General features: G+C 42.8%; 1 protein-coding gene across 1 annotated transcript in view; it reads left to right on the top strand.

Moving 5' to 3' along the window:
- The window catches only part of ME3 (malic enzyme 3), a 117,322-nt gene that overhangs the window by 58,758 nt on the left and 45,548 nt on the right, over positions 1–13,016 (top strand). Inside the window, exons 2-3 of the mRNA XM_050978644.1 lie at positions 4,935–5,068; positions 6,404–6,553. Of these exons, the coding sequence (XP_050834601.1) occupies positions 4,935–5,068; positions 6,404–6,553 (284 nt within the window). The remainder of the gene's footprint in view (positions 1–4,934; positions 5,069–6,403; positions 6,554–13,016) is intronic.

Genomic DNA, 13,016 nt, shown 5'->3' with positions numbered 1-13,016 from the left:
AAAAGTTACTTGCACAGAACAAAAGAGTTACTGGTAAAACCTCATTAATATTAGGGACAACTTACATTGTAATTGAATTAGAGGACCTCATTAAAGATGGTTCCCCAGGAACTAAAATGAACACAAAGTTGAGTTGCTTAATTACCTTTGTCTTGGAGTTTTTAATAGTGTTCCCAGGCTCTGTGGGGGAGGAAGGATGAACAGTATGAAAGGATTAGAAATCCACTCTCATATCATTTTGTGGGAAAGGGGATGGCTGAGAGTGAGGGATTTTTCAACCAGTGACTGCAAACTCAGAAAGAGGAATAGGCAGTGTGAGAAGAGTTTGTAAATCACAGTCAACAAAAGGTTTGCCCAGCAATAACTGCTGAGAAGACACAGAGGGGATTCTTCTTTCCAGGTTTCAGAGATGTTTTCCCCATACCCCAAAGCATCACAGGTTTGAGTTTTTCCTAAGCTTAAGAGCACAAATACATTCAAATTAAAGGTAATATCAAGCTACAAGACTTTTAAAAGGAGAAAAGAAAGAATTGCCACTCTGATGTCCCTCCTTTTTTGCAAATATTTTCAATTTGCAAAGCTTTTTCCAGGGTGGATTTCAGTGCCTGTAAGTCCCTCCACACCAGGAAGAGAAGCTTGAGTAGCTGAGAAGGAACACTGTGAAGAAGCTTATCAAATCGGTTGGAGTCAAGGAGGTCACTGGAGGTTACTACAGCATCTGATCTCTGTAGAAGAATCTTTCTTCATGAAGAAAATGGATATTTTCTGCTGTTGCTCTCTGCTCCCCAGCCCATGTACAGTCTCAGTGGGGATTGGTTTAGCTTCTGATGCTGACTCCTTATTGGAGGAACTTCTGCTTGCAGATAGTCAAAGTACATCCCTACCATAAAACTGGGCAGGTGGAAAACGCATTATGGAAATATATGGAAAACACATTACAGGAAAAATCTGTATATAATAAACTTGTTAAGTTCCCTGACTATTGGGTCTTCCTTAGCCTGGTTGCTAACATACTAGTTGTTAGGAGAAGTAGATTAACTGCACCTGCTCTTGCAGCTTGCAGTGGTGATCCCTGTGTGTCTGTGTTTCCCCAGTGTACCCTTCCAGCACTCTGCTCTAGTCAGACTAGGAAGTTCCCATTTGCAGGGACTGTTGCCAAAGGATTGGAGATGTTCACTTGTTTACTCAGCTCAGAGACTGCCAAACCAGCTTTCACTTGCATGGATGAAGGATGTGGTCCCAAAGGTTTCCTGAGAGCTGCAGCTGGAGTCCCAGCATCACAGAGGGCAATGGCCTGGGACAGGATAAACTGCATGAACCCCTTGGCCTGGCCATCCAAGAAGTCCCACAGCCCTCCCTGTGCTGTGGCTGCTCATTGCTCTCTAGAGCACAGCGATATGGATAGATGCAGCAAGCCAAAGCTTTGCTCCAAAAAGATGCTCAGGAGCTGGAGATTATCAGAGTTACACTGGACTCTGGATGTTCTGCACCAGGTAAAGAATAATTCAGCCCTTGATGAGGCACCCATTACATTAAAAGTACTTTTCTGATACCATAGGAACTATCATTTGTGTCTTTATTCTCACCTACAGAAGGCTGATCTATAACCAGTAAATTATAAACACAAGCCTTGCCAGCATCCCCCCTGCTTGTATCCAGCCCTGAGTGAAACACCCCCTTCTCACTGCTATAAAGTGCAGGCAGTGATAAAACTAATCATTATCTGTGAATTGGCTTCACCCTTCAGTTTACAAAATAAATGGCTTTTATGGGATTGAACTGCAAAGAGGGACCTGCCATGTAACAGACTTGGTGCTGTCAGCAGTAAGAAAACAGAAGCATTTGAGGTTATTTGCAGCAAGCCTTTTTCAGAACAAAACCCCTCACTTAGCCTCTCTCTAGCGTGAAGCCTTGTGGGCAGCTGATATTTTTGCCTTTGTTTTTGGTTAGTGACATAGCATCTGCCCTCTCCACGCCAACTCATTTCCAATACATTTAAAATTGAATTGCAGCACCTGGCTTTAGCTCTGCAAGGTTGTGGCTCATCATCTAATCATTAGACCTTTCAAGACCAGAAAAAGAGAGGTACAATATGGCTTTCAGGCAGTCTTAAAAAAAAACCCCCAAATCTAAAAGCTTTAATCTTAAACATAGCAATCCCTCAATGAATTTGAGCTTTTGATCTGGGGCAGAATGTGTTTCCAGATTCATTTCACGCTGTGCTGTTTCAGTGAATATAACCAGCGCACCATGGGGTCTTACTCCTGGGCCTTCACAGAAACTTCAGAAAGCAGCCTTAATGTTAGAGCTGGCAATTTCTGTACCACTCCCAGCCCTGCCACAGAGGCACTGGATGATGGACCAGCTCTGTACTGAAAAGTGTTTTGGAGATTTAACTGGTTGTGAAAGCAGCAAGTTCCTCATCACACGTGTATGGTATATAGCTCATTCAGATAAATGCAGAGTTGCAATAAATGCAGTGAGTAGAGATGTTGTGTGTCACTATTGCCGTGCTTAGCCTTAGAGTACTAACAAGCACAACTGTGCTTGTGTTTAAACAGTTTGGGCTGTTGGAGCAGTTTGAGCTGCTCCTGCTCTTGTGGAATAGATGGAGATGTCATTTAGGCAGAGCCCAAGCCAGAAAACAAGAAAGGGTTACTGTAGTGGCCATTCAGGCTGTCGTTTCTGTAAGGCATCATGGTATTATTTTGAATAGAAATGAGCTGAAATACAGAAAGTTTTTTTTGTGTTGGATCTGTAATAATTTGATGAAATATTGAAACTTCTCACTGTTTCATTGTTTGGAAAACCATTGAAAGGACTTTATTTCCTATTGAAAAATTACCCCGAGAAGATTTTCAGTGGTTGGATGCAGAAATGGCTAGGATACTATGTTTCTGCTTTTTCTACCCTTTTCAGAGGAGGAACCACTGCTGGTTGACTGTATTTGCTTGTTTCATTTCGGGTCTAGGGTATGAGCAGGGGGCAGGTCTGAACCATGATTGGACAATCTTTGATGTGACTTTCTCTAGACAAGCAAGTAGAGTATTTACTGACAAATATTTCTGTCTCTCATTATCTGTCTTCCATGGGCAAAGGTCACTGGAATTAAATGGTTTGAAATAGTATTCTTTTTTACCCATTCATTGTAGATAAACTTTGACATTCACAGTAGCTGTATTTTCCCTGCTGTGGTCTAGTATTGGCAATGTAAAGCCAAATATTGATGCCAAGATGATGTCCAGTGTTGATCTTAGCCCTGTACTTCAGAAGTCTCCAGCCTGGAGAATGCAGATGTCTACAAGTTTTCTGATGAGAACTTGTTGCCTCTTCTCTTCTTAAATTCAGAAATGATGACGTACAAAATTTCAGACTTTATCTTGTGGGAATGGATCAGTTCTGCTATGAAACTCATGTGGGGGAAAGTTTCTCTTGTCCAGGAAGGAAATTTGTGTCAGAAATGTCAGTCATTTCAGCAGAAACAGATATGTCCTGGGTACAACATTCAACAATGATGGAGGCCTCAATGCTGTTTCTGTGCTTGGCAGCAAAATCCTGGCCTCCTGCCTCCCAGGCAGCTTCTGACTCCTCATCTGCTGGCTGGAAGAGGAACAGTTTCTCTCTGCTATGCTCTTACAGCAATTTTTGAAAATATTTGACTCTATCCTGTTTCAGAGCAGAAGAAAGTCCTATGAGAATGTTTGTGAGATAAAGATTGTTTTCAGCTATCCTGGAGGCTGAATAACTTTTCTAAAATATATGAAGACTTTTTTTTCTTTTAATTTGCACTAGCGCACATTTCACTAATGAAAGGAGTGTCACAGCATGTATGTACAAAGCATGAATCTGGCAAACCGGAAAATTAGTTTCAGTCCTTCCCTCTGTCCTGGCTCAGGTTCCTTGGCATTGCTGATAGTTTTTCAAACATTTTTGCCAGCATCTGCACCACTTGCAGGTTGGGTGGGAGGTTCATCTGGTGGAGGCAGGAAGGCTCTACAGAGGGATCTGCACTGGCTGGATTGATGGGCCAAGGCAAATTGTATGAAGTTCAACAAAGTGAAGTGCTGGGTCCTGCAAGGCCAGTGGCATCCTGGCCTGGATCAGCAACAGTGTGGCCAGCAGGATCAGGGCAGTGACTGTCCCCTGTGCTTGGCACTGGTGAGGCCACACCTCACATCCCATGTTCAGTTCTGGGCTCACCTCCAAAAAGTCATTGAGGGGCTGGAGTGTGTCCAGAGAAGGGCAGCAGATCTGGGCATGTGTCTGGAGCACAAAACTGATGAGGAGCAGTTGAGGAAGCTGGGGGTGTTTATCCTAGAGAAAAGGAGGCTTAGGGGTCTTGTTGCTTTCTACAACCACCTGAAGGTGGTTGTAGCCAGGTGAGAGTCAGTCTCGCATTGGAACAGGCTGCCCAGGGAAGTGTTGGAGTCACCTGAAGGTATTTAAAAGCCATGTAGATGTACTTATGGACATAATTTAGAGGTGGACTTGGCAGTGCTGGGTTAATGGCTGAACTTGATGAAGTTTGAAGTCTTTTCCAACCTAAATGATTCCATGATTCTACACATGTTATGTGATTTGTAAAGGAGTATGATCGCTGTGCTTCCAGGAAGGCCATGGAAACTAGTAGGCATGAGCTAATGAAGTAATATAAAAAGAGTATGAAGTGAAAAACACACAGAATATATGTAAAAACACTATAGAAATAAACCAAATTCACATGGCAAAAGGGTGTGAGTCTTTACGGCATTACTGGTGTTGGACAGCTAATCCAGAAGCTGCAGGTCTGGGTGGTCTGGACCCCAAACTCCCTGTGGGGCAGGACTGCATCCAGGCCCACAGGGGCTGCATGCTGTTGCTTGCTTTCTTCTTGGATATCCTAGCTGGTAGTGCATAGTATGCCATTTGAATGTGCCTTCATTTTTTCTTCCCAGGGAATGGCTTTTACACTTAAAGAAAGGCTACAGCTGGGAATTCATGGCCTCCTTCCTCCTTGCTTCCTGAGCCCAGACGTTCAACTCCTTCGTGTGATGAAAAACTTTGAAAAGCAGTCTAATGATCTGGACAAGTATGTCAAAAACATCTTATTTCCTCTCCCTTCTGCCTTTACTTTTCAGTTCTTTAAAGCCTTGAGGAAAAATTGTGGATTCTGCTTCAATGTTTCCCCCGAGTCACTTTTTTCCAGCTGTCCATACTCTCCAGCAGCAGAATCATAGAGTAGTTCAAGTTTAAAGGGACCTTAAATATGATCTATGCCCAAACCCCCTGCCATGGGCAGGGACACCTTGACCAGGTTGCTCAAACCCTATTTAATCTGGTCTTGAACAGAGCTGGGACAGGGCTGGGACTTCCACAGGTTCTCTGGGCAACTTGTGCCAGTGCCTCACCATGCTGACACTCAAAAATTTCTTCCTAATATCTAATCTAAACCTACCCTCTTTCAGTTTGAAGCCGTTCCCTCTTGCCCAGTCAATACATGCCCTTGTAAGAAGTCCTCCTCCAGCTTTTATTTGGGCCCTGTTTAGATACTGGAAGCTGCTACATGTCCCCAGCACTGTCCCTTCTTCAGGCTGAACAACGCCAACTTTCTAAGCCTGTCTTCAGAGGAGAGGTGCTCAAGGCCTCTGATTATCTTCATGACCCTCCTCTGGACCTGTTCCAACAGGTCCACTGATGTTACATTTTTGTACCACTCCATTACTGGAGAGCTCTGGTGTACCTTGGCTGCAAGAAAGAAGCAGGGGACTGAATGTAGAGTGAACCCATGTAGTTCATGCACCTATCTGTATGCTCCCCAATACATTCACTAAAACACTGGATGGAAGAACAGAAAAAAACTGACAGTGTGTTAGGAAAAAATAAAAAGGAAACAGAAGTGATATTGTATTGGCTAAACTAACCTTTCTGAGTTTTCGTTGCATCCAGTATTGTTCAACAGGGTTACTGATGGAAAATGTTGTTTGATTCCTGCTGTGATGGACACTAGGGTTTGCATCTCCATCTCTCTCAGTGATCTGAGGACTGAGGCAGTAGGACTCTTACTCTGTAGACCAATTGCACTGACTTTTCTGTGTCACAAATATCTATGTTGATCTTGAAAATTCTGTATTGATAGCTGTGTATGATGCCTTTTGATACTAATTTCAAAATTCTAAGGTTGTGCATGGGTGTGACATCCAGCCCTGCTGAGTCATTGTGAGTTGTCACTGGGAGATGACCAGGCCTTCTGGGAAATTTTGCTCCAAGTACCTGCTCATGATACTTTAAATCAAGTACCAGTAGCACAAAAGAGTGTCAGGGCTTGGGAGAACTGAGTGCATACTGAATGAACCAATGACTGCTTTTTGTGAAACTGTGACCTACCATAAATACTGATATATAACTTTTTTTTTTTACTTTAAAGGTATATTATTCTTATGACATTGCAAGACAGGAATGAGAAGCTTTTTTACCGACTGCTGACTTCTGATATTGAGAAATTCATGCCCATAGTTTACACCCCAACAGTTGGCCTGGCTTGTCAGCAGTATGGTTTGGCTTTCAGGAGACCACGGTGAGTGAAGAGACTGCGTTTGCAATTCTTTAATTTCATGTGAATGTTTCTTTTGTATCGACACCATCTTTATGTGGGTGGCCCAAAACATCTAAAACTCAATCCCTCATCAAAAAGCGAACCAGCCAGCAGCTTCGTGTGTGTACATTTGATGATGAGTTGGGGAGTCGAGAATAGCCCTGACTTCTTCCTATAAACAGTGAACAGAGTGGTTTTGTTCTCAAACAGTGCTGTACAGTCCCCAAAGAGCTTGCTGAACTTAGGGCTGCACCCCTCCCCATCTGCTGTCTCAGGAGCACCGAGTGCCCTCTGCAATGCTGTTTGAGTAATTGTTGGGGTTTGGATACATTGTGCTGATTTTGAACTTTTGTATGTACTTCAACAAACTACCCCACTAGAATCATCTTCATAGATGATGCTCTGCATCAGTGCCTCCCTCTCTGCTCAGAACAGTCACTGTATAAAGTCATGCAACATTAAGCACTCTGTACCATGTTGGAAGACCCCATTCTGCATAATTCTTTTTTAATGATTAATGCTTAGATAAATCCCTTGTTAGCTTTTTGAAGTACATTTTAACCTAGCCTGAAAATTCAATGGTACAGTTCAGTTTTCTTTGTAGGCTTTTAAATATTTTGGTCCTTGAAATGTACCAGTAGTCAGATGAACATTTAAGCTTTTGCAATAGAAATTTGCAAAGTACAGGAATGGAATAATACCATTTTCAAAGTATTTCACAAGCATGAGGTTTGACTGCAGTTTCAGTTGAGAGTAGTGCTATAGATGGGGCAGCTGAGGCAAGTTCTACTGAGTCTAGGTCACGGCGGGTCCCTGAGGCACACCTCAAAGACATAAGGGCTGTGTAGACAAGATAATTAATAACTTTTATGTATAAGATTATCTTGGCAAACATGCTTGCTTCCTGCTTGTGATGAAAATTCCGAATAAAGCCAGTGTATTCCTTCATATGAGCTGCTCCTCATGATTGCTTTTTGGCTTGTGTCTGCGCCAGGTAATTGTGTTCTGGGCCTTGATGTGCAACTTGTGGATCTGCTGGGCTGTGGTAAAGTCATTCATCTATCCAAGCCTTGATCTTATCCCCTCCTCCTCCTCAGTGCGTATGAGGAAACCAGAGAAGGATCTGCACTTTTTATAGGGGGAGGACACTAATTTCTTCTGGGCATGAGTAAAAGGTAGCAGAGATAAGACAGCCCAGATTGTGTTTCCAGGTGTTGAGCTGTGAGCACTGTCAGGCAGAGAAGAGCCCACTGCTAGTTCTCAAGTAATCAATATTAATGCAGCAGCTGCTGATTCTCAGGTAATCAATTTTCATGCAGCAATTCCTGCTGTACACCCACTGTGTCTTTGCCTCCTGGCTGCCTTTACCTTGCAGTAAGTTAAAACAATATTTGGGAGCTTTGCTTCTTGTATTTTCCATCCATTGTTATCTTCAGGAAAGCAGGGACATCTTTCCACATGCTGAACTCTCTGCAGTTGTTTCTGTTGGAGAATTCCCCTTCCTGTAGCTCCTGTCTTTCTCATGTTTTAAATCCAAATTATTTTACTTATGTGATAGGAATGTCTGTTCTCATAGTCCAACAGTTTTGCTGCTAAATTTGGGCTGGGTCTTTTCTGGATTCCAGCCTATGGCTTCTTCAGGAAAGAGCAAATGGCCATGTCCTTGGTACACTGGATTTCCTTTGGTGGGGAGTCTGTTTCCCTGAAGATACAGAATGAATTCCAGCCTAGCTTCAGATTTGGATGTAATCAAGGCTGTTTTAGCAGACTAATGTTTTTATTGTGAAAATAAAAGAACTGTTATATTATGTAAACTGATGAGACTAAAATGGGAAGTATATATATGTGCTGTTTTTTTTCAATCTGACTCTTACTGTCTTGGAGGATATATTTTCTGTCCTGGAGCATATTATGTACATTAGGAGTTGGCCTGCAAGATGCATAGTTCAAGGTAAGATGCCAATACTTCTGCTAAAACCTCCATTTTAAAGCCCCACATTGTGCTCCAGCATGGATGGATGTGCCCACATAGCACAGCTTATTGTGCAGTCTGTCTGTGGCCACAGCAGCAGCAACCTTTGGATACAGTTAGCTTCTTCCCCATGCTGGGATCTTTCTCAGCCCCATTAGTGCTTGGCTTTATACTTGAAGGCTGAGCCTGGAAGGATCACAGTGCACGTAACTTGCTTACAAAGCAGCTCTTGTACAACAGCATCTAAAAACAGTCCCAAGACGTCCAGCAGGGCTTCTCTCAGAATCATTTATCAGAGCACATTTATCTATGCTCACATGCCTGCAGGTTTTGTTTGTCAGATACTGTTGTTGTAATTGCAGGACTCAACGCCTCTTTTCCCTTTCTTCATCTTTATATACAAACCCTTAAAGGGTAAACCTCTCTAACCTGCATTTTTATGGGGCCAGTGGACAGAGTTCTCCTTCCAGGTCAGGCTCCAGCATAAACTCCCTGCTAGCAGATTTATCTGCTCCAAATGGAATAAGACACCTGGTGTTCCTTTCTTTCAAAAAGCTATCCAGCCAGCAGTCTAAATGAACAGCTCTTCTATATTTAACAGTAGAAAAGAGCTACTAGGAACAAAAACACTTGCAAGCATTTAACTGTTCTCAGCTTATCTATGATGCCCACAGTTTCCCCACTTCTTCTGGTGGGCCAGGCATAGCTCCTAATGCCCCAGCAGGTTCTCTGCCTTCCCCAAACTCCTCCTGCCTTTCTCTTTACTAGTTGCTTTAAATCCTTCAAGCAGGATTTTTTTTTCCCATTGACCTCAGACTTCTTCCAATGTGATTAAGCCCCAGAGATTGAAAATGACTGAAATAGAGGTGGGGCCATAAAATTTATAAAAATTACATTCAGGCACTGTTGCCTAAGAGCTATTAAGTTTTTGCTGGAAGGTGTCTATATTGAATACATTTTTCCTGTCTTGTTTTCCAGCCAGCTCCCTGGTGATTTAACAATATTTGTTTATTTAAAGCATGTAATAAGCATTACAGCCTTCTGGCTAAAGTACAGTTTCATTTTGTATTTTGAATTTTTGAAATAAGAAATATAAACTATTATGTAATTTATAAGTACAGGTTAAAGTACTAAGCAATAGCACCTCTTCTGCAGTAATGATTAAGAACCCTGTCAAAATCTCTTTTCCATGATCAAACCATGTTAAAGAAGCACAAAAGAAGAGTAACATGTCCAAAGAGGAGTCTTCCTAAGCATAGGTCCTGTCTGCAGCTGTGGCCAGAAACAGGAGGAGTACAGGACTGGATAGGCAAACACACTCACTTCTTGGGGACTTCTCAGGTTGTGCTCCTCCTCATCTTGTGTCTTGTGGTTGCAGTTTTGTTTCGAAAATCCATTGCTCTCTTTGATTCACCAGTTCTGTAAAGGTGGTGAGGGGACCCAGATGTTTGCACATTGTCAAGGCCAAAGGATGTGACTGAAAATAAGAGTCCCAAGGTGACAAGACTTGTTTCATATAAAGAATTATCTGTTGCAGTGTATAATGATCAAAGGTGATTCAGAATTAAGGGAGATTTCTTGCAGAGTTGTACAGCTTCAGTCCCTATGTCTGCACATGTGCAGCTTTGCAGACTGTCTCCTGTAATCCAGCCCTGGCATCCCTTCACTCCTCCCTCCCACCACCCCTCTGCCTCTACAGATGTCCATGCTGCTGTATAATGATGGTTCAAGGATAAATCTGGGTAGATCCAAGTCCTTTTTGGGCCAGGCTGGCAGTAATCCAAATTGCCACTGCCACCTGGACAGGAGCTGTGCTGCTGCACTGAAGCAGAAGCAAGCTGCTCAAGGCATGGGGAGGGCAGGTTTGCTTACGTTCAGCAGCAGTGATAACAAAACTGGCTCCAAGCAAAGGACAGGCTATCCTAGGGTATCCAAGGAAGATGTGCCTTGAAGTGTTTGCTTTTCAAAGCCCAGGAACCCCTTATACACATCAGATGTTTGTTAGAAGGAAAGAATGAAATGTACCAGAGCAGGGCTTGCAACTTTGAGACACTAAATGAAGGAAGGAAGGAGGGATCTTGGTTCTTTGATCCTGCTAACAAACAGAGTCACCATTTCCTTAGGAAGGCTTCTACAAGCCCTATAAGCTTTCAGACTGTGCTTGAGAGTCCTTTTTGCTTTAGAGTAAGGACACAAAGCCTCTACAAAAAAAAAAAAAAAGTGCATAGTAGTATTTCGATTTTTTTTGCTCTTTTTTTAATGTAAATGCACTTAATGAGTACTGTGGGGGTCCTTAGGGAGCACAGGAATGAACCTCTGCAATGCTACTTAAAAGGTATGTTTTAAGCCTGAGGATCTCTTTTAATTGTGACAGTATCTTTGAAATTATCTCTTTACTATAGTCACAAAAAAGATAGTAAAGAGGAAGTTTAGGGCATGGAATCAGGGTTTTATTTCTTCTGTGATGGTGAGGGGTAGGTTATTACAACCACAGCCTCCCAAGACACTAGTTAATTCATAAACACAGTGGTATTTGAAAGTATAAAGTTCTCAGCTGCTCCTGAAAAGCTTTTGGCATCCCCTGAGAGCAGGGCTGGAAGAGGTGGTTGTATCACCATTGGAGAACAGTTATGGGGACTGAAAAAAACTTGCCTAAGTTCACTTTTTTTCCTACAAATGTAAGTATCCTTGAGAACTGCTTGCAGAACAATGCAAAACATGTTGGGATTAAGCTGAACCTGGAGAAAGCTAACAGGATGCAGATGGTGTGAAAATTAGGTCTGACAGAATAATGATCTGCGTCTCTGAAGAAAAATGAGTAAATGAAACATCAGTCAATCTACAGAATTGTCTTGTCAGCAGGTCTGGCTCTGATCAGTGACTTTTTTTCGTGGTGTTGTGCTGTCTGAGCAGCAGACGGGAAAGGAGGGAAAGAGGGAAAGTTACCTGCCATTTCTGGACACATTAAGACCAAATCAAATGGAATTAAAACAAAAGTGATGATCCCACAGACTTGTCCCTAACCACAGAATTGTCTCCATTCCCTCTTCTATAAAACACTGGAGACCAGAAGTGAGTGGGAAAACTGGGGTTTAGATTATTGTCCCAAAAGTTTGATTGTAACCCCTTTAGACAATCTCTACTTCTTGTAAAAACATCAGTTGTCATAACTTCTCTTGTTGCCACCAGCCTGGTTCAGCCTTCTTCTAGAGGCAGCTGAAATCAGTGCATGAGAAGAGGAATGTGTTCAGCAGTGTGTTTAGGTAACATGGCCACAGCCAGCCAAAGACTGGTCTTGTGACTAACTGAAGGGAAATGTCTGTGGAAAGCCTCACAGAGACCCTGTGTAGCCAGAAAGCCCTGAAGAGGCTGTCAGGACACGTAGGTGGGAGACAGTCATTGGTAAGGGACAAGATTATTGAATGAGGGGGTGAAGACCATGGCTGGAATAGGTGAGGAGAAAGTAGTGCAAGCAGAGGGAGCCCAAAGCTGCTGAAAGTGGCTCAGCCTGTTTGGAACTTCTGAGAGCTGGCAAAGTAATTCAAAGGTTCCCACTGCTCTCTCTCCCCCCACTTTCTTCAGGCAAGCCTTTTCAGTGTGCTGTACCACTATCCTTGTCCCTTCTCTGTTTCCACTTCACTGAAGTGTTTTTCAAAATGGGAAGACGAGCACAGATTTTTTTTTGTGGGCATACAGAGAGAAGAGCTGGTGTATTGGTCCTGATCTGAGATTCCATGCAGGCTGGGGAATGGGATGGACACTCTTGGTGTTGTGAGGCTGTAACACAGTTTCTATATTGCAATGAGTGAAAAAGGGAGCGAAAAAGGACTTAGCTCCATCTTTTCATTAGAAAAACAGTCAGTGCTCCTTATTCCATGTCTCCAGTCTTCTCTCTTTCCCTCTCTCTCTTTTCCTCACATTTCCTAAGAAAAATGTGTATGCACTGGCTCTAATAACCATGAGAAACTTTTATGGGCGTGAGGGAAAACGTCAGGCCTACAGAAGTTAACAGCAAATCTCATGTTAATTTATGAAGGTCAGGCTTTCCGCTCCTGTCAGAGGTGATTTAGATTTAAGTCTGTTGAAATTCTCTGATTTACCAGGAGAAGCTCGAAGGAAGAGGTGGAGTTGTCCAAAAGAAAGAGGTTGACCTAGTGAAGGAAATACAAGAGAATGTGTTCTCCTTTGATCTGGCATAAATCTGTGCTGCTGCCACAAGAAACAACCCCACCTCAAACAAAAAATGCCAAAGACAGGGAGGAAGGAGAAAAATTATTTAGAATAATGAATACCAGGATGTGAATTTGAGGGGAAATGGTGCTGACTGTCATGAAAACCTTGCACAGCAGTATCCATTGGGCTGTGGAACAGGCATGAATTGTGCTCAGAAAGCCAACCGTGTCCTGGGCTGCATCCAAAGCAGCATGGCAAGAGAGGTGATTCTCCCCTCTATCTTTGGTGAGACCCACCTGG

The sequence above is a fragment of the Serinus canaria genome, chromosome 1 (genome assembly GCF_022539315.1).
Source record: "Serinus canaria isolate serCan28SL12 chromosome 1, serCan2020, whole genome shotgun sequence".
NCBI lineage: Eukaryota > Metazoa > Chordata > Aves > Passeriformes > Fringillidae > Serinus > Serinus canaria.
The sequence above is the reverse complement of the archived record's forward strand: the minus strand, read 5'-3'. Positions and strand labels throughout refer to the sequence as shown.